The sequence below is a fragment of the Uloborus diversus genome, chromosome 1, assembly GCF_026930045.1.
Source record: "Uloborus diversus isolate 005 chromosome 1, Udiv.v.3.1, whole genome shotgun sequence".
Classification (NCBI taxonomy): domain Eukaryota; kingdom Metazoa; phylum Arthropoda; class Arachnida; order Araneae; family Uloboridae; genus Uloborus; species Uloborus diversus.
Genome location: NC_072731.1, coordinates 121,459,407 through 121,487,358, shown reverse-complemented (window position 1 = coordinate 121,487,358; position 27,952 = coordinate 121,459,407). Strand labels below are relative to the sequence as shown.

Below are 27,952 nucleotides of genomic sequence, written 5' to 3'. Positions count from 1 at the left end.
TACGGGCTTTTCATTCAGACTAAATTCATAACTATACACAAATTCGTTCATGCAGAAAAGAGCAATTTTATGACTCAAAATATGTAATTAGACAACCTTGGGTCTTTCTAAAATTCCAAAAACCCGCCTATATAAATTCCTGATTAACAATTTGCCTTTGCGCTAAATTTGGAAGAAATCCGCCGGGAGCGACTTCTATTAAACCGAATTAGGTTATCGGTTATAGTTGAACCAAATTACTTCAAGACTCGGCGTAAATCAAGGAATAGTATAAAGAAAATTTATATATTGCAAATTGGTTTCATAAGGATCATAGAACATTAAATTAAATTTCTGTTGTAAGGATGAAATAGATGTGGTTTAAATAAAAGTAGTCTAATGCTGGAACAGTCGAAGATTTTACGTCAATACTGAATGCAATATTATTCCCTTACTCGTGTCTGTATTTTCTCTGCTATTAACGGGAAAAACACTGATCAAAAATTACACGCAACCCTTACTGTTGTGGGTTTCATAATTACACAATGTTTAAAAATTATAATTTAATGGTAGCATTCAAATTAAGTACAACCATGAGTAGCATCAATGGACCCCTTGGTTTCGAAGCTCGCAGTTCAAGAAACAATGTACAGCATCATTTCTTATATCTGCGGCTTTCACGCTAAACATGCTTCAACGCTCATCGCTAAACGGCATTGACGGCCATCGTTCAGAATACGTTTTGTGTTGATTGCATTTTAAAAAGCTCCTGGTGGTTATATGTTGATAACCGTTTGCATTTGCTTTGACCAAGGTTCATAAATTTAACGATTAAAGTTAATCTTTGAAGAAACTTCATGTAGGGTAGTTTTCTACGGGCTTTTCATTTAGAGTAAATTCATAACTATACAAAAATTCTTTCGTGCAGAAAAGAGCAATTTTATGACTCAAAATATGAAATGAGACCTCTTTGGGTCTTTTTAAATTTCCAAAAACCCGTCTATATGAATTACTGAGCAACAATTTACCTTTGTGCCAAATTTGGAAGAAATTCGACTAAAACTGTGGATTTGTATAAGGAACATACACACATACCCACAAACATGCATCCATTTATATATATATATATATATATATATAGAAATCGATGCATTTCTGTTTGTGAGCATATCAAAATACATATTTTTTCAAAAACTGATTAATAGAGTTTTATACATATCACATAAAATTGCTAAAAAAATCCAAAGCCGAGAATTTTTGGTTAGTAACTTTTTTAATCAAATTTAAAAAACGGTAATGGAAGGACATTTTTGCGACATGATTTTCACGCTATCATGTTCTCCCCAAAAGTTCAGCTAAACTATAGAAGGGAAAATTCTATAAAAATTAGAGCACATACAGGAGTGTTCTTTCATTACAATTCCACCTCTAATTAAAAAAAAAATAATTATGTTAAGCATATAAATTATGTATTTGTTAAGGGCAACGGAAGGACAGTAACGGGAAGGAAAAGAAGTCCAAAACAATTAAACTTGTAAAATTTCAACTTACAAACATTTATTCAGCTAATACAGCTTTCTGAAACAATGATGTCTAATGCCTGTGTCATACGTTACATTTCTGAATTCTTTAAATGCTCAATAATTTTTATCATAACTCATAGAACATTTATCTTCTTCTTAAGCAAACATGAAGATCATTCCCACATTATTATGCATTCTCGAACAAGTTATATCTGTTCTTTTATCTTCTATATGAAGTACCTGTCCAACATAGCTCTTTGTTAATTTCCTTCCTTTCCATCAAACTAACAAAACTTGTCCAAGCGAATCCTTTGGCATATTCTTATGATTTGGTGTTTTTGATTCTGCAGTATCCTCATTTTTAACGTTATTTATAACTGAGAGTCTGTTGATTTCGAAGTGAAATCTTGTTCGATTTGTTGAAGTACTTACTATATTCAATACAAATGTGACGACTAGCAACAGGCACTTGCCCCAGCTAGGCTGGTCCTTATCAATTTATTAGACCTCTATGAAGATCAATGGGCCTTTTAAAGCTATCCACTCCCTTGCTCATTACCACCTCTTCCGGTAAGCTGTTCCAAGTGCCCACGACCCTACTCATGTTGTAGTTTTTCCTTATTTCCAGGTTAGCCTGAGATTTGAATAGCTTAAAGCAATGACCCCTCGTCCTGCTTTCGGTGTAAAAATTTAATCCATTAACATCATTCATTTTGATAAATTTAAACAACTGAATCATGTCCCCTCTGATCCTCCTTTGCTGCAGGCTATACATATTAAGTCTACTACGTCTGGTATCATAATCTAAATCTGAAAGTCCCCTTACTATCTAGTTACACTTCTTTGAACGCTTTCCAATACACAAATATATTTCCTCAGATAAGGCGGCCAAAACTGCACAACATACTCCAAATGGGGTCTTATTAAACTCCTATATAAAGGCAGAAGAATCTTCTTAGATTTGTTTGAAATAGATCTATTGATAAACCCAAGCATTCTGTAGGCTTTGTTACTTGCAATACTGCACTGTTGACTAAACTTGAAGTCCTGATTTATTAAGATATCCAGATCAATAACATTTTCTGCCTGACTAATGATTGAACCATTGAGAAGGAATACTAATGGAGGGAGCCATAGCAAATGTTTCAGTGAAATAAGCTTGGGACCCAATGTTTCCCAGGTCAGGTGACTTGTTTGGCTGGGAAGTTGTCGCGTATTGGCACGTTATCGCTCTTTTGGCATTAAATATTTTTCAGATGACGCGACGGCGCTTATTATGAAGTCGGGGCTACAAATCAGAGCAACTCTGGCTCCAACTTCTTTACCGCATAATAATAAATAAATAAATAAATAAAGGATACAAATACAAGCCTATCGTTCAAACTCCCTCTCCCCACTTCTTTCCGGATTTTAAAATATAATGTAATTGCATTTTTCATGTCTTTTGATGTTTATTCCCTGAAATGACGGGCATGTACAAATAGTTTAAAGTATTCTGTTATTGACTGAAAACTTATGGATTCATGTGTATTGTAATCAATGTTTTGAAATGATTTTATACGCAGGCATACTAGCATTTAAATTGAAGCATAAAAATAGCAAATCTTTATTCTTGCGCATCTGTTGTTCACAGGAGCTTGGTGAGAAGATACTCGCCAACAAAGCAAATGTACACAAAATGCTTAAGAGCCGTTAAAATAATTACTAGTTAAGTAAAAAGTGTTTTTATGGAACTAAAATGTTATTTCCACTCAAGATATACAATGTTTTATAACTTTTAAAGTAAGTACAAGAATTTAAAAATTATAGGCAACTGTGGAATATGTAGTCATTGAATGCATATAAATGTTACTTTTTCTTTATTTAGAAGTAAAAAACATTCGTACATGCTAGGGAAAAGTTACTGGACCTCCTGGTGCGGCTTTTTCTTCACAGTTTATAATGTTAGAATGCTGCACTATTGATATAAATCTAATTTTTCCCTTCTACAGTTAAAGGTTGTTATCATGCATGGCTTCAGCTAATGAAAACTTCTTTAGCGGTTACGGTCAACTCGAAATAGCCCCCCAGGTCACATGGTACTGTTGCCGTATCGGGATAGTAGGGCTGCACTCTCTCCATCTATTCCTTCTCAATGGATTGAACCCTGTAAACCATAACTCGTACGCTTATTTCCATGACCTAAGTGTAACACTTGACATTTCCCTTCATTTACTGCCATACCCCACTTATCCGTCCACTTAGTAATATAATCTAAATCCTCATTAAGCTGTTTTACCTGTTCTTCATTTTCTACCGTCCCCATTACTTTTACATCATCAGCAAAACAATTCATGCTTCCAGAAATATTCTCATTGATGTCATTCATAAAAATAATAAACAAGAGTGGCCTTAAAACCGAACCCCGAGGAACCCCGCTTAAAACATCACTCCATTTAGAATGATTTTCCCTTACAACTACTCTTTGTTTCCTTCCAACCAGCCAATTTCTAACCCAAAGTAAAGTTTTTCCGGGATTCAAATGGTGCATATTTTGTGTGTCAGGATGAGAATGGATCTTTTTGGATCCTTTTTTCTTCATATTTTTCAAAGTTGATTTATGAATTTACTGATCTCTTCGCAGTGCCTTTAACAGTTAAATCAATGCTCTCAACAGTCCTTCCGTGTGACTTGTGGCAACAAATCTGAAAGCAGTTTCAATATTGCATTGTTAAAATATAAATTTTAAGTTTTTAAGCGTATGTTTCTTTTTGAATTGGCTTGTCATATCACAATTATGTCATACCAAAATGATTTTCACATGCTTAGGAGTTTTTATGTGTAGTTTTCATGATTTTCATCACATACAGCAGAAGAAATTAAATCACGAAACATTTAAAGAATAAATGAATAAATAAAAGTTTATCTCTTAAATAAAAGCAAACATAATTTTTGTACAAACATTACTTATATATTTTTTAAAAGTGGCTACTAACTTTAAACAATAGTTTGTATTATACAAGCATTCTAAAATTTTACCCTGTATCAACTTATAGTTATATATCCTTCCGTTACCGTATTTTTTTGTCCTTCCGTTGCCATTAAAAACCGTATAAATTAAATATGTATTAAAATTGTAACTATGACTTCTTGACGAGGGGTATAATTCTGCTTTGCATAAAAAGAACATTAGTTTCTATACCCAGTAGGTACTTGGTGAACTAATTGAGATGTAGTATTTTGGTAACGGAAGGACATCAAATTCAACTTTAGTAATGGATCTATTTCATGGGTCAAAAAAATCAGAAATTTTAAATTACTTACCAAAAAGTATAACTACGTAGACACTTGAAAGATAAAAGGTAACCAAAATAGTATATGCTGATAACAAGTTTATTGAAATTACAGTACAGTTGACTCTCGTTTTACGCGGGTTTACTTAACGCGGTTTCGATTATACACGGCTTAAGATTTGACACTTTTATTTTATTTTACGCGGATGAGTTTCCGTTTTACACGGATGCGGCAATGCAAACAGATAACCTTTTCCCCTATTTCAAAATCCAAACTCCTAAAGATTGCAGATTACGCGTAATAGATTGCATTTTGGCGTGCTATTCATCGAGCTTGGGCCACTGGAGACATTTTATGCCAATGGTTTCAGAGTTATTTCCTGAACTAAAGTTATTAAACTCACACAGTTCAGAACTCACTAGAAGAAGAGCTTTTAGGAGTGACAAAGGAGGCCAAAATCAACGAGGATACCGAAGTCGGTGACGCACAACCAAAAACGTTCACATTGAAAATTTTGAGCCATTCCTAGGCAATAGAAACGATCTTTATGATTTGTTAGTGAAGGAAGATTCTATCATGGAAATAACGGAAGCGATAATAGATGCGTTAATACTCAGCAAAGAACTACAGAGAAAAATTCTTAATGGCTGCCAAAATACTATCATAGCCAGCTTATTTCTATATACACAAAATTAATTTATGTATTCTTTATGCATGTTGTGCATAATCGATATAAGTACACATTAAACGTATTATAAATTAGTCATCACTAGAATGAAATATTTTTTTCCATCTATGGAACCTAACCCCTATTTTAACACTATTATTAGGTCTCAATTTACGCGGTTTTGATTTACGTAACATTTCCGTGGAACGTAACCCCCGCGTAAAACAAGGGTCTACTGTATGTAACAAAAAAGATATTCTTTCCTATGTAAAAATACAAAGAGAAAACTTTATTTTGCCCTTGATTTTTTGGAAGTCATCAAACTATTTGGGAAGAACGTGTTAAGATTCAAAAAGTTCATTCATTTCCGAAGAGAATGATATATGGCAAATAACATAATTTTGAGCTTTCAAATTCAAGTCTCATATCGCCTTTTTCCTGGAATTCACCATTTATTGAAACCTATTAATATTCAGTGCAGTATTTATTTATTTTATATTAAGCTTATTTTTATTTTAAATATTTTGAACAGTCAAATTCATGCAGGGTAAAGAAAAACACACAGTTCATTTCGCTTACTGGTTCAAGCATTAATACTTCAAATCACTTACGTATTCATTTGTTAATTTATTTACATTCCTTCATTTAATGATTCACTTATTTATTCATTCATTCATTTATTTCTTTATTCATTCACTATTTTATGCACTCATTTCTGTTTCTTTATATGGTAACTAATCAACTCAGCCATTGGTTTATTGTTTCATTATCTTTTCATTTATTCATTCATCTTTTTATTTACTCCCCAGATTATCAAAAATATTTTTTATATTCAAAAAGAAGATATTTCATTCGAAAAGTGTCTCATTTTTCCCTTTGCCCATAAAAAAGTGAAAATTTACCACCTTTTTTTAAAGGCACAAATTTACTGCCAAAAATTAAAAGTGTTTTAATGCGAGTTTTATTATGAAATGCATTGTTCTTTTTTTTACGTATTGTAATTTTCAAAACAAATTTTGATTTTGCTCATATTGAAAAAGCCAAGTCATCTTAACTATATCACTTTGCTATACATTCCACTACAAATCATTTACAAACATCTGTTTTCAAACCCGCTAAAATTGTGAATTTTAACTATTACACTATAACTATTATTGGTACTATTATACCAGAGATATGAAAATATATGTTTGTTTATCTATTTGCAGTACTTCCGACTGAAGGTCCTCGTATAACAGGAGGTCAGCCAAAGTACAACGTCGGCGACACAGTAGCCATTAATTGTACCTCTGCCAAATCAAAGCCAGCCGCAACCTTAAGGTGGTTTATAAACGATCAGCCAGTATGTATGTCTTGCGTATTAGTAATGTTTCTGTAACTGTTAAAGATGGTGATGAAATTGTGATAGATTACAAAATAGTACGCAATCCGCGTCTTAAAATCTTTCTGGAGTACAAAACATTTTGTACATGTTTGAAATTTTGCAACTTTGCCAGTCTTACACCAAACACTTTAATTTCATTGTTTTAAAAGAAGCGACGGAATCTTTTATCTGTTACCTTTCTTTGTTTCAATTAATCTTCTAGTATTTTATATGGTATCAACCTCTGTCCTTCGCAACCACTAATGTTTCAACCCAATAGTTTAAAACGAAAATTTCCACCAAACTTCACTAATTTTTATTGCATTTTTAATGTAATTTATTTTAACAATTTTCATGAAGTATGTATTACAGGAATTAAAAATTCATATTATCATTCATTCATTAAAAATTCATATTATCAATTCATATATTCATTTCAACCTTTGTCCTTCGCAACCACTAATGTTTCAACCCAATAGTTTAAAACGAAAATTTCCACCAAACTTCACTAATTTTTATTGCATTTTTAATGTAATTTATTTTAGCAATTTTCATGAAGTATGTATTACAGGAATTAAAAATTCATAGATTATAATAACACCAAAGATCTCTATTTCAAAGTGTATTTCAGGGTAAGATTAGATAATTAAGATAAATTTTGGAAGTTTCAGTGTTGGGAAGTATAGCTTATCACCAGATTTAGCCTGTCTTCTTGATTTGACTGAATCTTTCTAAGATTTAGTGATGTGTAATAAAATTTCATGCAGTGCATGGGTGTAACAAACTTAACGCTGGTGTACGTAATTCTACTTCAAACGAAAGGCAAAAAATGATTTTTGATCTCAAGCACTTTTGAATTTTTGCATAAAAAGTCGACTAAACCGCATATTAACGTTCCATATCCATTTTGAAACCAATTCGTCCAAAATAAATAATCTTTTTTTTTTAATCTTTAATCTTAAAATTTCTTTGGCTTTAATATACTGTTTTTAAAGAGTTTAGTCATGTTTTATTCTTAAACATTGATTCACGTGAAACGAAAGCAAGTAAGTTAATATAAAAGTTGTATCAAGTTCATTTTTTCAAACTGTTAGGCATCATGTTTCAATAATTCCATTGTCAACCATATTTTTTTTAAGGAATATTTTAAATTTAAGAAAATTTTTCAACTTTTAAGTCGACAGAAGCAGAAGAAACAATTTAGACAAGCGAATTTCAGTGAAAAATTCCTAGGGGAAAAAACAGCTTTTCCATAAAAGAACTTCGGGATTCTAAAGCGTTAATTCTTAATAATATCATAAAATTAGGTTGATGTTATATATGTGTCGTTCATTGTAAAAGTGATGTATCTTCATATTTTTAAAAGGCGTATTTGTTTGCTAAATGGTATCATATCTGGGTGATTCCATACAGATTCAACGGATGAGTTCGCTCGGCCATTTTTATTTTTTTTGAAACTCATATCCCAAAATGATGCATATGAATGATGTTTAAAACCACTTTTATTTTTTCTTTAACCTTAACCCTTGATTTTTTAGGGGTTATCAAAAGTGATTTTTGCAGTCAAAAATGGGACTTTTAGACCTTTTCATTTTGGCCAAAATCTATTTGAATTACATTTATGGCAGTTAATTTTACGCTTTGATGTTAAAGTGCATAAGATGATAGTCTCACATGCTGAGTAACGTGGGTGTAACTTAATAATTAAAATGATGGCTACAGGTTAAAGTTCAAAGGTCAAATGTAAAATTTTTGCTCATTTCAAAGGGTCATACCTCGCTTAGGGGACGAAAACACAAAATGAAATATGGCAAAAACTAATCACTGGAGTCACACTAATGAGAAAATATAGCTGTAATTGTGTGTTTGTTTACCCTTTACAAATTACAGCCCCTCAAAGATCAGAAAATTGAGAAAAATGACATTTTTAGACCCCTGTAAACCAAAAGGGGATGGAATTGAAAATGAAATTTCTTGGCCAATTGAATAGTCCATTCAAGTACTACACATTTTATATATATTGTTTTGTGTATTTGGTTTGTAAAAAAGATACAGGTCTTTGAAATTGAGCAATTTCGATAGTTAATTTACGCACTAAAACAGAAATAAAAAGTGTGAAAACTTCATTGCACTTTCTTAAATGGCCTATATAATATATTATTCTGAAAAAACATATTTTAAGTATAAAAAAATTATTTTAATTTGATAACTTAGAAATATTTGGACATGAATGAGTAGTTCATACTTTATTGACAGCTTAAGTAGTTAATTTATAGACTATCTACACACACAAATTTTCAATACACACAATTATATGGTCTGTACATTAACATATCTAAATTGCCTTAAACATCTGCAAACTTGTTTGAGTGTAGTTTTGAAAAAATGAACTCACTTAGTAGTCCTATAGTTGTAATAGTGACTCAAGTATATGGCGTTTTAAAATGCTTTACCAAGGCACATTCATAATTTAATACTTCGAAAATGTACTAGGACAATGTGCAAGACAATGACAGGGGTTCTAAATTTAGTGATCAACACAAGCTATGTAATAACTTTTTTCACAATAATGAGCATTTTCCTTTGATAGTCTTTTTAGTAACACACTATTCTTCATACCTATTGCTAGGGGACAATAATTTTACAGTGATAATATTTAAATACAGTGGCATAAAGCAGTGATTAAATGTTGTATTGGGAATTTTATTTGCAGAGTCAAACCTTTCTTGCAACATTTTTTCAGCTAGTTTAATATAATGAATGCTCACAAGGGTACATGCAATGGTTAGTAGCAAAAATGCAGAAGGTATACCTACATTTCGGTAGGAATTAAAATGTGACTTCTACTAGTTCTTTGCAAGCTAGTCTTAGTAGTATCAATTCTTTTTACGGTTCTTCTGATTCTGTTACAATGTCCACTACCGTGCGATATTGCATAGAAATGCCATTCAGCTCTCAAGTTGACATCCATTTCGTGATTACATAAATTAAGAAAGTTCTTTCTATTTTTGTTGTGTATTTGAGTAAAGTATTTCAGTACGCCACATGCTGTGTCCCCACCAGAACTACAGTACTACTGTGTGAGTTCATTTTCTTAAAACTACACTGAAGCAAGAAATGAAAAACTCCCCTTTTTTTTCCTTTTAACTATGTAGATAATGCTTTTGCACGTGTTTAGGCAAGTTACATAAGTTAATGTACAGAGCGTATGTTTGTATGTATTGAAAATTTGTGTGTGTAGATAGTCTATAAATTAACTACTTAAGCTGTCAATCATGTATGAACTACTCACTAGAACCCTTGCTCCTAGTACATTTTCGAAGTATCAAATTATGAATGTGCCTTGGTAAAGCATTTTAAAACGCCATATACTTGAGTCACTATTACAACTATAGGACTACTAAGTGAGTTCATTTTTTCAAAACTACACTCAAACAAGTTTGCATATGTTTAAGGCAATTTAGATATGTTAATTATCAGAGCATATAATTGTGTGTATTGAAAATTTTTGTGTGTAGATAGTCTATAAATTAACTACTTAAGCTGTCAATCAAGTATGAACTACTCATTCATGTCCAAATATTTCTAAGTTATCAAATTAAAATAGTTTTTTTATACTTAAAATATGTTTTTTCAGTATAATATGTTATATAGGCCATTTAAGAAAGTGCAATGAAGTTTTCACACTTTTTATTTCTGTTTTAGTGCGTAAATTAACTATCGAAATTGCTCAATTTCAAAGACCTGTATCTTTTTTTACAAACCAAATACACAAACCAATATATATAAAATGTATAGTACTTGAATGGAAAATTCAATTGGCCAAGAAATTTCATTTTTAATTCCATCCCCTTTTGGTTTACAGGGGTCTAAAAATGTCATTTTTCTCCATTTTCTGATCTTTGTGGGGCTGTAATTTGTAAAGGGTAAACAAACACACAATTACAGCTATATTTTCTCATTAGTGTGACTCCAGTGACTAGTTTTGCCATATTTCAGTTTGCGTTTCCGTCCCCTAAGCGAGTTATGACCCTTTGAAATGAGCAAAAATTTTACATTTGACCTTGAACTTTAACCTGTTGCCATTATTTTAATTATTAAGTTACACCCACGTAACTCAGCATGTGAGACTATCATCTTATGCACTTTAACATCAAAGCGTAAAATCATCTGCCATAAATGTGATTCAAATAGATTTTGGCCAAAATGCAAAGGTCTAAAATTCCCATTTTTGACTGCAAAAATCACTTTTGATGACCCCTAAAAAATCAAGGGTTAAGGTTAGAGAAAAAATAAAAGTGGTTTTAAACATCATTCATATGCATCTTTTTGGGATATGAGTTTCAAAAAAATTAAAAATGGTCGAGCGAACTCATCCGTTGAATTTGCATGGAATGACCCATCTTTTAACATAAGCATGAAGTACTTTAACAAAGAAAAACATCTAATGACAATTAGTAGCTAAATACTTCTTTTCCTAAGGAAATTTTTTCTAATGGCTTTATATAATTAACGCATAGTAAAATCATTTATAAGATGTTACACCACTATTACAACAACCGACACATACTAATGTGGTAATTTACGAAGATTTATTTAAAGTTACTTAATATGTTATTTCAGAAAATTCGTTTCACAAACATTCATTTTATCAATGTTTCTGGTATTTAACTTGATTTAGTAGTTTTCTCGGTTGATCTTTCGTATGATTCAGAAATAATACAATTTCTGAAGTTTAACAAACGGAAACAAAAATTCAACAGTATTTTGACTTTCACTAGTTGTCTTTACTTAAAAAAAAAAAAAAAAAAAATACCGTGCACTCATATGAATCCCCGATTTATTCATAGATATTTCTATGTAAAAATTATTTCAGAAAATAAACTACCAAACAATCTACAAATGGTCAAAAAAGAAAAAAAAAACAGATCATTATGCTGTCATGATTTAGCAAACGATGATTTAACAAATCATCACATGACTTCCTTTTACTCCAATTTAATGATAATAGTGCCTCGGAGTAAGCAAAGAAACACTTTAAATGTTTTTACCCCAAGTAAGTTGTGAATCGAAGCAAAGAACACGTTTTATACAGATAAAATTTTCCAACATTGGTAGTTTTAATGTGATTCAATGGTTAACTCTCTAAATATGACCAAATTGAAATGTGATATAAAAAAACCGCCAAATTTGTCGCCAAGTTGACGACAAAACTTAGCGACCAAACGCTTGGCGATATATTGCCAACGTGTTTGCCAAATTATAACAGCACTTGAGTTTGCATTGAAATTAGCAATGATTTCACCCCAAAAAGTTGTAAAAGACCCCTTTTGGAAAATCTGAATGCAACCAAAAGGGAAGGTGCGCAACTAGACCTTACTAGAAATCTACGTACCAAATTTCAACTTTCTAGGACATACCCTTTTTGAGTTATGCGAGATACGTACACACGTACACACGTACATACGTACGTCACGAGAAAACTCGTTGTATTTAACTCAGGGATCGTCAAAATGGATACTTCAGGTGTCCGTACTCAATATTCATTCAGAGGCGAGCAAAATGGAAATTAAGGCCGGTTTTTGAGTGAAAATCGTTTCGCGAATACAATACTCTTGTTTTTGTAAAAGGAAGTAAAAATCACTACCGACCCACCAGTGATTCGCCGCCCACAGTTTTGTAAATTGTGATCTGACATGAAATTACAACCTTTTCCTCTCAGATTGGGCCTGAATACGACACGGAGCATTCGACGACACTCCACGAGGACGGCCTTGAAACCTCCAGTTTGAGCTTGAAGTTTGTGGCCAGGGACAAGCACTTTGTGGACCACACCATGCGTCTGAGGTGTACGGCATCTATTTCACGCATGTACACCATGAGCAATGAAGAGCTATTCATGGGCGGAAGACAGCAGTCATCCACCCTCCAGATACACGAAAACGAGAGTAGAGGTAGGTTCCTTTTTGCTGCAGTCGACCAGTTTGGTTCGTCTCTCTGAAAATATAGTCTGACTCTGATAAGTTGACTTTTTCTAGGTTGATGCTTGATTGATTCTAGTTATAAAAATAGAGTGAGAGAAGCCGGTTTATGTTGCCAATAGCGATTATTGCCGATGTGCCAATCTAGGAATTTCCCTTCTTTCAACCGAAACGTAACTTCCTCAATTCCTGTGTCATCAAAATTTCACACTACCAAAATAAATTCCGCCAAGATATATAAAATGCGTCAATGCTGCACAGTGCACAGTATTAGTTAATTTACTTTTTAGTAGATGACGGTACACATTAAATAAAAATATCATTTTTTGAATAAAAGAAAGTTGCATACATCAAGAAAAGTGATGAGGTCGGGAAGTATCCGATTGTCTCCACTCTTAATTATTTTTTGACTAAGGAAAATAATTAAACATTTCTTAAATATTGTGTTCTTTCATGTGATCAATTTCGCACTCAAATCTTCCTTTTTCTGATTTAGAACACCATTGTTTCGTGTAGCTCCTCCAACAGACACTATTTTTTTCAAAAATAAAAATTAAGATATTTTTCCAATATATTTTTTTTATTCTTTTCTATGTACTTAGAACTGATTAATACAATTTTTTTTAAATTTATCATTCTAAGTTTTATCTTGTGTCTGCTTAGGCTAACTAAGCTCGTCCTAGGTCAAGCATTTTTTTTTTTTTTTTTTTACCAGAGTCAGGCTATAACCGCTAGCTTTCTAGATTGTAAATCCGCTAAAGAGTTTACTGATGCCGTTTGATATTAGGAAGAATTTTTTTAAGTCGTTTTAAATCTAAGCAAATAGTGAATGCTCGAGAAAAGGAAATTTTCTAAATTACAATCTTTTTTTGTTGAGAAGAGTACTCGTGATATATTTATAATTATTTATTTTAAAAATAATTAAATGAAAACCACCTAGCTTTAGTTGAAACATGATTCTACATAATTCAGTGAACAATTCATTTTTATCTGAAAACATGCAGTAAGAAAAAAAATTCTTGAAATTTCGCTGATATTCTTATTGTAGTTTTATCTGATAGTTCTTCGTTATCTGAATTACTTTCAATTTATTTAAGTAGCATTTGCAAAGACAATGTCTGTTTCACTGTTTACGCATAACCGATTGAATAATTTTGCATTATATTTACATTAAAAGCCCAATTTTATTGTATTAAGTTATTACTATGATTTCTTTCAGAAAAGCCCATCAAAGGATCATCAAATCCAAAACGTAAAGGGCAAAAACAAAGTATGTATTATTCATATAATACCTTCAGTGATATCTAACTATATCATAAACATCTAATTATCCTGGCCTAATATACAATATGAATTATCTATCAAGTATTCACTTTAAAATGATGAAATGCAACGACAACAAAACAAAGCAACAAAACTTCAAAACATTGCATCTTATAACTAATAGAAGTAAATTTAACTGATTTTTATAATAGTGTAATGTACAATTCCATACGTTCTATTAACATACGTAATTCTGTAATAATTTTCAGTTTTGTTACTTTATGAGTGTTGTTTCTATCAATTTATTTTTAGCCCGAACGTATTTTCTTTTTTAATTTATTACGTATTAGGTATCTTTTCTACTAGAGCTGAAATAAAAAAAAAACTACGTTTGCTTTCAATTTTTAAAAGGGCAAGACCGTTCGACTGATTTTCATGAAGTTTGATTAAAAAAAATTAGTATCAAAAACCTGAAAGATATTTTATATATTACTTTTGTTGATTTTTGTTCCTGTTTTCTTCATTTGTTCTGTAAAAGTTTTATACAAAGTCTAATATTAAGGCAAAAAGATTTTCATAAATTCGTATGACATTTTAATGTATTAAAAAAATTACTTCGACTGAAAATTTTGAAAACTTATATGACAATTGGAATTCTTGCATAATCTATTTTTCACGTTAAAAATTGAAGTAGATGAAGTAAAAGGGAGTAGTATTTTGAGAAAAAATGCTCAGTAATTGTTAAAAACAGGAATTTCGCTTTTAGAATCTCAATTATTTATCCTTGTTTATGCTTTATTTTGAAACCTTCTTGTCAAGCATAAATATTAGCTATTGAAACAGATAAAAAGTTCGCTTATTTGTTTTAGATTTGATGAACAATGCCAGGAAAGAAATTCTTTCATTCATTCATATCAGCATGTCATGAATGTATACTTATGATGAGACTGTTTCACATTTCTACAGCAACATGAATTTGTTCTCAATTGGTGATTGCAATACCGAAGCAAAAATGCAATACCTGTGTGCGGTATTTTTTAAAACGTGATTACCGAAACACCGGTATTAAAAATTTCTCAAAAAAAGATTTTAAAAATACTTGTTTCATTACCATGTTTCTTAGTTTTAGGCAAAAAAAGATTTAACTATGAAAATTTACTGTGAACAAATATAAAATGAAAGAATAAATGTTACAATTAAAAAAAAATAATTGTAAGAGCATCTATTAAATTCTTATTAAGCCTGGACCTCATTTTAGAGCACAAACTTCTTGCAGTTGAAAATACTCTTGCTGAATTCATACTGATCAGTGGTACTGTTAATAATGAACGAAAAATCTCCTTTAATTGCCTCGAAGTCCTTCATCGAATTAGTTTGTGTTAACTTTTAAACCTATTGGTCTGAAATTAAAGATGAAAGTACTAAATATTATCTTTGTATCTTTTATTTGTTTTCGTCTTCTTTTCAAATAGCTTTGTAAGTAACTAAATACCGGAAAATATTTTCCAGTTCATTATCCTTTCCTCTAAACACATTTTTGAGGTACTAATTGCTAAATATTATCTCGCCAAGTATATACCTACGTTTAAATATCGAAACAGGACAGCAAACCAACACCGATGATAACAAATTACCATTATGCTAACAGAAAAGGTTTTACTTGAAATTAAGTACAGTTGAAAAAATAATATCATAAAATATTGTTGCAATTGATGGTTGGAATAAATTGTTCATAGTACAAATGCATTTGTAATTGCACTTGAAATTAATTTTTACAGAAGGGCAAGTGAGTCACTAAGGAAGTGGAAGAAATAAAAACATGGTGCACACAAATAAGCACAAAAATGCGATTCATTGCTTGTACTTTTTCACTTATTTATATTCAATTAATTCAGGTTCTTTAAGCCACCTTTTCGCTTCAATAGATTGATTTTAGTACAGCTTTATCAAAAAGCAAATGCACATTTAAAGTTCTAACAAGTTAAGTTGAAAACTCTTTAACTGAACTCTATTTGTTGCTTGCAAAAGATAAACCGAAAAAACCAGTATTGCGAAACTGCAAAATAGCCTGAACTACCAGTATTCCGTATACCGGTACGAAACAGGGAACCCCGCTCTGCTATGCCATCTAGGGCTTCCAGAGAACGGACCTTTCGGCCGGGGCCCCCTTACGGAACGAGAACTAAACCACTTACGACTCTAGACACCGTGGACCCAGGTACGGACCTGACTCCGGTGGTGCCCATTGCCTACTCACTGTTCCACTCGATAGCCATTGGGCAGATACAAATCTGCTCAAACGCAAGTAAAGAGTGGTCGTTTTACATACGTGGATGCTACACCATCGTAAAACCCTCCCCATTTACCCGAGCTTGGGACCGGCATAGGGACGGGTCCGGTCCCCCAAAGACCAGACCCCACCTACGGCTGGGTTTCCGTATACCGGTATTGCGATAACTAGTCTCAATTTTTAACAGCAAAATGTCATGGGATTTCGGTTGCCACTTGTTTCACCTGTATGCACAACTTTTACTATGTATCTCATATTACTGTTCTGGAAATTAACCAAGCCAATATGGCGCTTCGCTGCAGATTTAACCACAAACAAAAACAGTATTTTTATTTTTGAACGTTGTGCCATTAGCTTTGAAATTTAGTAGTTATTTATTCCATTGGTGCTGTTATTAATTCTTTTCTCCAACTCTGTTATTTATTCCGTTGTGCCAAATTTATCTTCAAAGAATGAGAGGAAATTTTATTGCAAATCCGAAAGCATCTAAACAAACTTTTTGAATCAAAAAAACTACATCTGAAGAAATGTAGAACAGGGGGCATAACTATTAAATACCCATCGAGCTCAGAAAGTTAATTTTACAGTCTGTATTGACGTTTCGAACATTCAACCTTGCGTCATAGGTCACGTCACTTATATCTATTAAGGCCGGGCTTCTGGGGTAGGCGACCTGTGCCACCGCCTAGGGTGGCAGATTTTTGGAGTGGCAAATTTCACGATAGCAAAATGCAAGGACGCAGAACAAGAAAAAATAATAAAAACTTAAATTTGTTCCTTAGTTTATTTTATTATTTATTTATTTATTTATTTATTTTTTGCAGCTAAAATTGCAGCAACACGTGAGAGTATGATCGATGGATTAAAAAATATATTATTAAGATGAAGGTTCGTCACTTTACAACATTGCCTGGGGCGGTAAAACTACTAGAGCCGCCCCTGTACCCGTTTCTAAAAACGAGTATGACTTTTCGTATGATGAATACCTTATAATTGTCAATTTCTGAGAAAACTAAAAATCAACTTATTTTTCAAAATGAATGAAAATGTGAAACTTCAGGAGTAAAGTTAAATCAAACGAAGCTTCAACTTTGACTCCAAAGTTCGACTCTAAAATAAAATCACTTAAATAAAAAGTTATTTTTTCTTTAGCCGTTTAGTGCACAATGATTTAGGAACTTTAGCGAAGCAGCGATTTTCCTTGAAAATATTTTATTTTTATAACTTCTTATCATATCGCACAAATATAAATATTTTACGAACTAGTCCATTGCTGAAAAAAATCGAATACTTTTAATTAAAAGAAGATCCATAAAGTTAAAAGTTGCATCTTTGAGCTTTCTTTTCTCATGCCAGATAATAATAATTTCTTCATTTTGACCTTTCCCAGGCGTTTCAATTTCCTCAATCTTTTTTATGGGAAAACGCTTAAATATTAATAATGTTTTACGATCACATCAGCCAATCTAATATCCAGTATGCAATTTTTGAAGTTTGGATCAATTTGTATTCGATTGCACAAGATAAATTTTAATCTTGCACTAAGGACTTGATGCTGTAAAACTTTTCGGTTATTATTGGACAATTCATGGATCACGACGTCAAGAGTTACGTCCACAAGTAGTTATTGAATCAAAATATATTTTAATTACGGTACGAAACAACGATATCAAGAAAAGCATAGTTTTAAGGTTCGCAATCCGAGCTGATTCATTGTGTGCATTTTGTTTACTACTTAAGAAAATTTAAAAAATCTCGATGACTTAATAAACAAGCCTTTATTAGTGCTTTTTAATTTATTTTTTAAATTTTAATAGTGGTATCCCATGTCTTCCTCAGTTGCTAATATAGTATATAACCGCTACTTCTTCTCTTTGATGACGAGACAGCTCACTGTCCATTATCTCTTTTATTTTTTAAATATTTATTCAAAGTTTCTCGTTGTTATTTACACTTGCATTTGTGCACGCCTAATCGCAACACATATATTATAACGTTACATATTCAAAATGTATTTGATGTCATTTTGATGGCATTTTTCCTTAACTGGATTTTTGCGCTGCTAAATATGTAGAATATTTTATCATCTCTTTCTCCCTCTCTCTCTTTATATATATATATATATATATATATATATATATATATAAAAATCTCGTGTCACGATGTTTGTTCGGGGTAAACTCCGAAACTACCCAACCGATTTTTCTCAAATTTCATACCTATGTTTCATTTGGTCCAACTTAAAAGATAGGATAGTTTTTATAATTTTTTTATTGCGAATTTTATATTAATTATGCAATAATAGTGTGAATTAATTGTTTAGTTCTAAAAATTCTTAATAGATGGCGGTGCAAGTTAATTAATCGATAAAACTAACATCGTATGACTTACTGCTAAAAACACCATAATAAAAAAACTCGGAAATGTTGCTTAGAACTTCCATATAACGTTTTGGGATATTACAGGTTATTATTCACTTCTTGATAAAATCAACTATATTTTTAAAACGTTTCCTTAAATTGTTACAAATTGCAGATTTCACACCGTTGTGAAAAATATTTTTCTCCACCAGTATCAAGATTAACTAAACGTATTTAATAGGTGTATTGGTTTCGGAGCGTTTACGGTTAGTCCAGATTGACACAACCCCCAATAAATGCGAAAAGATATCTGGATCACGAAGCTTTGCAAGAGTTGCAGAGGAGTTACATTCGAGCTACTTGCTGGAGAGTCTGTCTGCGCGTTGGCAATGATTGCATTAATGCTTTGGGAACTGTCTTGGACAACCAAGAAGGTTCCAGACTTTTACATTAAACCAACGTTTGGCTTATCTAAATATGCCAGAATCATAACTGACTTTAACCAAGAAGACTACTGATTTCTTCGAAAATATTCCAGGATAATTTCTGGAAGGTTACCAAATTTAAGCGGAAAACATTTATTTTCTTTCTCCCCCCCCCCCCCAAGAGATTTTTAATATCATTAATTCTTGCAAAAATACGTTCGCAACAGAAAATTGCAGTTGCTGCTACCTTTTTTAGATGGTAGACGAACAGCACATTCAGCTTAAAAGTTGCCTATTAGATATTCATAACAAACCAAACGCAATGTGTAACATTAAAGAAAAAACGCGGAATTGCTGTAGTGTTGCAAAAGAGATTGCATTATAATTTGGGATAAGTGTACTATGATTCATAAGTAAAAGCATTCATTCGAAGCACATCGTAGGATTATGCAAGATTTGAAAGGCAACGATCAACTTTTAGGTGGTATCGTCTGAATACTGTCTAGGGACTTCCGGCAGACAATACCAGTTATTCCGATGAAATCAACGGATGTTTAAAACAATCGTTTTGATAGCGTAATGTCGAGATGATGCGATTGACCACGAACATGCGAGTACAAACGCAAAATGATGTATTCACACAAGTATTTTCCAAGCAATTGTTGGGTATTGCAAACGGTGAAACTGAAATGTATCAAAATACACAGTACATCAATTAACCCGACAATTTCTGGACTGCAATTGAGACAAAAAATTAACTAATTAAGAGTGTATTCCCGAGTAAATTTAATTTGTTTTATTGTGATTGCCTCTGCAATCGCGTTATTTTGGCAACAAAAAACGTTGATGCAGACGCAATTAACTTTTAAATGCAACAGTTGTTGCCCGGTAATTTGAAAAAAATTAATTAAATCGATACAATTGCTGATTAGAACAAATCATTGAAGTTTCCAACTAAATTTTAAATTCTCTGTATATACCAGGAATGACACTACACAATCTCAAGTTGAAAATTTATTCACCAATTAATCTTCTCCATAATTTAAACCCACCCAGGTTTTCACAAATATACAAGTATAGTTATCAAAAGGGTCACCGGAAATGCTCTTGAAGCAGCAATTTTGACGGGAAAGTTTAAAGGAGGAATCATCCTACTGTCATGCATTCCATTAATATCATCAGGATCTCCAATACAACTTAGAAGGCTTCATATTCCGCTTCGCTTTGCCTTCGCGATAACCATTAATAGATCTCAAGGCCAAACAATAATGTCGATTTGGACAATTAAAGTAGGTGTTTCTCCTATGGGCAATTACATGTAACCTGCTCAGGTGTGGAAAAACCATCAAATCTGTTCGTGTTAGCAGAAGACAGATTAACCAGAAGTAATGTGAACAAATTAGTACAAAGATAATTTTCAATATTAATAATTTAAAATAATCGCAACAATAGTTTGAAATCAATGTTATCTAACTTATTCATAAAATTCCACTTTATAATAGCTTATCAATTTATGTAGTATAGTTTGTGAGAAGTCATTGATTAAAAACTATAGTTAAAGCTGAGATGAATAAAATGTGCATACAAAAACTGTATATTGGTTAATACTTAATTTCAACATCATGATACTTTACCTACCACTTTCAAGTTATTTTGCACCATTGGACGAAGTAAGTACACAGCAAAAAATTTCAGAAACGACTCTGAGTATTTCCGTGTAACATTTCAGGATTTCAGTGGTTTTTATCAACTTATCGGAAAAATCAAGTAACATCGTCAAAACGTTCTCTGATTTGCTACAACTTGCACAAATGCTGTTTCTCACCGTTGTGAAAAATATTTTTAGCTGCCAGTTCAAAGATTAACTAAACGTATTAATAAAGTGTATCGGCTTCCGTTCGATTTCGGAATGTATATTCGTCCATGCTAATCAGCTCCCAAAGAGAGCGAATGAGTATGAGCTAATTGCTTTGCAAGAATTGAGCGCGTAAAATTCGTGGTAAATATTTGCAGTTCTGGGTTTGCTTTGGCCATGTTTGCGAAGCTGCTTATGGAGTTTTCTTAATAAATCATGACGGTGACAAACTATTATATGATACCTACCTAAGTTTACTCTTAAGGCCATGTTTGAAATACTTCTTATGGAATTTTCTAATTAAATCAGAAAAGTGCCAAGCTGTTACATTATACCTACTTAAGTTTTATCTAATGTTCGGGAAACACGACTGGCTACAAGCGGGAAGATTTCTGAGTTTTTAAGGAGGCTTCAAGGGAGAATTTCAGAAATGTTACTGAATTTTATCGGAAAACGTAACTGATTTTTGTAAGGTATCTTACTGGTAGAAATTGGTCACATCAGCTGCCAATTTTTTTCCAGGAACAATTCTGAATCGTTTTAACAGTGATACTTACTAAATTTAATAAACGTAAGTAATGCTTTTACTGTAGAAAATTTAGTTAGTACTTTTGTATTAATTAGTTAGTTAGTAATTTAGTAGTCCTACTTCGGTCAAACACGAACATTTTCAATTCCCTGTGATTTAAAAATCGACTGAACATTTTCCAGCATTGTTAAAAAAATTGATTTGATCGTATAAAAATAATGAGTAAAAATTAATTTTCCATTATCAGCCACAGCAACGCGTGGCTGGGTCAGCTAGTATATATATATATATATATATATAGAACAGAATCTCAAACCATCTCTATATAACTACTGAAATACAAATGTTGAAAAAAATGTAGCCGCACATAATCGCCTATACTTGCTTCAGTTATTTTGGTAAATTTCAATTATTGTGGTTTCTTTTTACGACTTAAAATGCTACCAAATTTGCGGTAATCGTTTTGGAATACCTTGGCTAATGCTTCCCCTTCCTATTTTTTAAAACTGTCTGTTACTAATTTTCGTGAAAGAGAAATTGTTTCTAAATGCTGAGATACTTTTGGGGTGACCATAAAATTTTATTAACTTTTTCATACGAAATGTTTCCAAAATAAGAAGTAAAATTGGTCATTGCTTGAAACTGTGCACTTAGACAAATTATGAAGTTGCCTAATTTAGTTCGCGGATTATTTTACATTTTAGCAAAATTTTCAAACATTATTTAAATGGTGATATTAAGGATAATATTATTAAATGGTGGTGGTTACATGGTGAAAACAGAGAAATAGTATTACGCATTCTTTAACTTCAAAAACAGCGACTGTTGAAAAAATTGCTAAATGCTTCAGCTATTGAAATTTTTATACAAAAAAGTTCGGCGAAATTCCTCTTGGTCGATTGGATAATGAGTAAGTGTCCAATCAGCACAAATAAATAAAAACATTAATTTCATTAAAGTTACATTAAATTAAAAAATAATCATTCAAATCCATTCGCAACTGCAGAACTCGAATACGCTACCTTGCGGGGATTAACAATACTAAAGAAAAAGGTAAAACATTCCATTCCACGTGTTTTCTTTGGGGTAAATTACGGGCTTCAGACAGTTTGTGGTGTAACGTAATTTCATAAGAATAGAAAAGAAAGCTTCCCACAAACACGATGAAAAACTACTGTCATTCACTAAGCGTCAAAGCAAGTTATAAGTTACGGCATTTGTTTGTTTTACCTTTTTCATTCGCCATTAGACAGTGACTGCAGCGTCCCCTATAGTTTATTGGAGTTGCGAATTAACTGTTTGCTAATCTTGTGAAAAAACGTTACTTTAAGATTTAACTGGAGAAAAAAACGCCTTGAACAGTCAAACGAAAAGTAAAAATATTCAACAATTCTAGTTATCGAACAGAGTTGAGAAGATACACTAAATACTGAATTGAGTTGGTGAAAGCCTTCGAACATGGAACTAAAAGCTTATAACTCGCTTTTTATTCTACTCAAAAATTTTAAAAAGATGCCATTTTTAGCAGAAAAACCTGAGCGTTCGGTGCACATATAATGTTAATATGCCTCCCTTAACGGGACGAAAATTACCCTATGTGTTTTTCTGATGTATAAGCTATTATTTCTTTAAAATCTACTCAGAAGTTTTTGCGTGAAAGAGTAACAAACATCCTAACAAGCTTTCGCAAAAAATAGTTATAAGATTCATACAGCCTCGAGTTAAATGTAACTTTAAACTAAAAAAGGCAGTTTTCGAGAAATTAATAATAGAAATATCGGCAGTGTTTAACATTGATTTTATGAGAATTGTGCCAAATATCGGCTACACTACAAACTTAACTTCGAGTTCGGCGTGTCAGTTTTGTTGAGAAATTTGCCGAAAATTGGAAGAGATGTCGCTTATAAGACGTTACTTCAGTTTGCATTATGCGGAGTACCACTTAAAATTAAGATAAATTCGCCTCAATGAAACAAGTGAAGTTTCTAGTAGATGGTCGGAATGTTACTCGAAATGAAACACGTAGATGGTCAAAATGTAACTAGTTGATGATCGAAATGTAACACCAACATCACAAAAACTTTGGATTCGGCGTATCAGTTTTGGTGAGAAATTTGCCGAAAATTTGAAGGCATGTCGCTAACTTCAGTTTGCGTTATGTCGAATACGACGAAATTAAGATGGATTCGCCTAAATGAAACAAGTAAAGTTATTAGTAGATGGTCGAAATGGATAACCAATCGGTTGCCCATATGTTTCTCTTTACGAGCGTGAAGAAAAAGGTGATCAAAAGGAATATTTCCTTTAAAATTTGAGTCGGAAATTTTTAGTTATTGCAATTTTTCTTTTACTTTGTATAAGAAAGTAAAAGTAGCTGCATAGCTGAATCGATTATTTCAGGAAGGACATAAATCCTAGGAAATGCGTTGGACTTATGCCCTTTCTGAAATAATCGATTCAGCTATGTATCGGAGCATAAAAGTACTAAATACAAAATTTCAACACAACACAATAAACTGTTTTGGAGTTACGCAAGGTACAAGCAAAAATATATACGTATATACAGACGTGCTGCAGCTTGCAACCAAAAAGAGAGGCGCAAGATATGCGTAGCCAGTATTCCCGCTGGTGAGGAGGCAGTTGCTAAACCCATGTTGAATCTTTCGCTGCTTAAACTTTCATGATGCCAAATAAAGGGGGGGGGGATTTAAAATTAGGTGATCTTTGCATACAACGCGTTTTGTACAAGGGAAGGGGAGGGGGCTGACACCACAAATTACCGCCCCGAGGGACACCCTTGCATTTTGCAGGGGAAGTTATAGCATGGTGATTTTCGGGAGTTAAATTTCTTCTCACAAAAATCTTTTTCCACAGTTACACCAAATACTCGATTCTATCGTATAAGAACAATATCTGAGAGCAATATAATTCATTTTTTTAATATTTGAGTTTTTAAGGTTTTAATTCAAACAAGATCATACTCTCAAGTAAAAGTAGAAGAATTACTCATACTTAAAACTTAATAGTAGCATCCAGGGGCGGATACATACTAACATTGTAGGGGGGGAGAGGGGCTTGCTGAAGAATGACCCCCTCTCCATATGAATGAACCTACGGTTTTAGGCACAAAATATTTCGGAAACTGCTTGGGTTTTAATAGAAGTACTAAAACGGCGAGGAAAAGGCACTTTGCAGAGCATAAACGTTACTAATAAAGTTCATAAGCAAACAAAATGTAATATTTGAAATATTTACTTTTAAAAATAATCCATGTATTGAAAAGGTTACTGAAATTGTTTGCATTTTTTCATGAACTGTTTGAACACGATGAGGACGGATAGTAGTGTCGACGGTTTAGGGGGGGGGGTGTCATGACCCATATTTACGATCCCCTGACAGTAAAGATTGACCACGGAGATATGGCAGATGACCTTGAAACAGAAACATCATTTGTAGTAGGTAGAATCAGCCAGAAAGCACCGAGTAGTAAAAAGTGCATTCTCGAAAAGTGTATTCTATCTGTTACAAAATAATAACAAACCACCAATGATACAAATGATGTTTCCACTTCAAGGTCATCGGTCATCTGTTCGTGGTCAAGCTTTATCAGCATCAGCGGTTGCTCAACTGTGCCACAACAGAAGTTGCAAAGCATAACGCGTTCGCTTTCTGCTTTAGAAGTCGTGACATGCCGATTTCAATCACCTAGTTTATTTCGGATTATTTTTTTTTTTTTTTGCTGCTCTAATAAACTTTTCTAAAAGATCAGAACAAACTATAATAAGTGAGAACATATATTTTAAACAATTCCATTCATATTCATTAACATTATGAACTTGGCAATGCCATATTTTGAAATAATACTCGATTTCAATAATGAAAAATTAGCAGTAATAACATTTCGATTTTGCGTAGCATACTCAAAGAACTCGTAATTTTAACTAAAGTCATATTCCACCGATTCCTATGGCAATAATTTTCACATGAGCTTTTTACAACAATTACATTGAAATCTTTACTGGAGTGTATGATTAGCTGCAACTAAGAAAATTGGATCATAAGTGGTTCATTTAATTATTTTTACTATAACTTATTAAGTAAACCTATATTCTCAAAACAAATTAAAATTTCCATCAGAAACTGAAAGAAATTTACGAATAAACTGCTCCCATGTACTTACAGTGATAGTTAATTGGAAAATTAAATACGTAATTCCAGTTTAAAAAAAATATTGAAATGGCTCACTTATCGTAAAAATTGCTCAGAAATGAATAACCTTACCCTATAAATGAGTTCTAAGCATGCTAATTTCAAATAACCCCTATTTATTTATTTGTACCTCAAACTTTCTAACATACAGTCAAAGGTGCCCAGAGCCTAGATGGGGGACGGTGGGGGGGGGGGGGAGCGGAGGAGTTCTCAATTTGTCGAATAAAGTTCCGAATTTTACCGAACGAGAAAAAAAGAAAGAAAAAGAAAAGCACGTGCGTACATACATATTTGCGTACCAACATTTAATGAGAAAATACATTGAACTAAAAAATATTTTTAAAAAACTGCAACATAGCAATAGTGTCTTTTCCGACAATGTTGGCAAATTTTCCGAAGCATCAATCAAAATTTTCGGAATAAGAAACCGTTTTCAAAGGTCTAATGACCTCCCATCGAAGAGCCCTGCATGCAGCATTGACCGTCGAGTAACAATCGAATCTGCAGTCTTACTTTTAACCTCGATAAACATTAAACACCAATGTTTATCGAGGTCCAAACAAAATGATTTGCGTTCGACTCATGTGCCAGACTTTATCAACAGGACTTTCGTATTCATGTTCTTGGACATGGACTTTAAATTATCATTACATGCTGTAAATACAGACATATCTTATTAATCCAAGCAAATAAGGGACTCAAGTCGGCAGAATTTTTTAAAAAAGGAAGGATTAAACAGAATAACCTAAATATTTAGCCAAGGTGCATAAACAAACTACCGTTGACAGTACACACAGCTAAAAAGTGAGTGCACACAGATTATAACAATATTTTTGCAAGTTCATACCCATTTACTAAGTGGTATGAAAAGAAATGACCCTCTAGCTGTTGTAGTTTTTTAGATATAAGGGGTCGAAATTTTGATGTTTTGCTCCGTCGGCTCATACTTAAAAAAACTGACCATAACTCTGGAACAAATACAGTTAGAAACTTGAACTTTATATATTTTGAAAGTTTACATTAAGAGCTTTAAAAGGATATAGTACATGATACAAAAATACAATTTTTCATTTTGAAGGTCATTTGAATTGACCTTTGACCTTGAGTGTTTCCAAAAGTTTTAATTTTAAAAGGTTGAAAAAAATATATTTTGAATACCCTATTATTTTCTTTATTTGTGCTAAGTTTCATGTTGGGACAACACTGGGATCATGCATAATTTAACAATTTTTCATTTTAAAGGTCATTTGAATTGATCTTTGACCTTGAGTATTTCCAAAAGTTATAATTTTAGAAATTTGAAAAAAAAAAATATTTTGTATTGACTATTATTTTCTTCATTTGTGCCAAGTTTCATGTTGGGACAACTCTGGGATCAGGCATAATTTAAACTTTAATGTTACTCCGTGTGGCCAAAAATCAATTGCCATCAATTGAAAGTCAAATATGTTTTCCCTAATGTGTCATAATCATGCTGATAGTACAACATTAGAAAAATGAAAAATTCATTTAACGTGATGTACAATGAGTAAATTACATAAAATAATTATACAAGTTATCCATGCAGTCAAACTTGACTTAACCGTTATATAATTCTTCTTGACAATGCTTTGCTAGGTTGCTTTCTGCTTCTTCAATTTTACATCTCCTTCCAGTATCTGCATTTGAGTAAAAACTGCTCCCAAGTCTTCACGCACACAATGTTATGGCAGATAAGGGCGCCCATATGGGGGGGGGGCTCAAGCCCCCCTTTGAAATTAGAACTTCCTTGCTTTTAGTACTTTTATCTTTGCAAAAATGTAAAAACATTTCTTCTACAGCAATTATTGAATAAGTTATTAAAAACGTCAAATTTTAATAGTTATAATATGTACTGAAATCGGTTTCTATGGGGAAAATATCCTGCTAAACCATAAGGAAAATATCTGAGCCCCCCCCCCCCTTACATTTTTGCATATGGGCGCCCTTGGTGGCAGATGAAAAGGATTTTAATTATTCCAGGCTTTTACAAGTATTTAAAATGCTATTTGGACGAAGAAGGAGGTTTGTTCGTAAGTGATAAATTTGCAATGTCTTAAAACATGTAAAATTGGACAATAGAGCCTGGATTTATGTCGTCGGCTGAACAAGGCAGGACGAACGGATTACTTAACTGCAAATTTGGAAGTGATAATATGTTCCACCTTAGCTGAAAATCTATGTTCTTCCGGGACACAAAAATCGTCAAATTTTGCA

At 32.5% G+C, this 27,952-nt stretch overlaps 1 protein-coding gene across 1 annotated transcript in view; it reads left to right on the top strand.

The window, feature by feature from the left end:
• The window catches only part of LOC129234603 (uncharacterized), a 331,524-nt gene that overhangs the window by 215,241 nt on the left and 88,331 nt on the right, over positions 1 to 27,952 (top strand). The window contains exons 4-6 of the mRNA XM_054868634.1: positions 6,651 to 6,784; positions 12,528 to 12,759; positions 14,006 to 14,083. Coding sequence (XP_054724609.1) covers positions 6,651 to 6,784; positions 12,528 to 12,759; positions 14,006 to 14,083 — 444 coding nt within the window. The remainder of the gene's footprint in view (positions 1 to 6,650; positions 6,785 to 12,527; positions 12,760 to 14,005; positions 14,084 to 27,952) is intronic.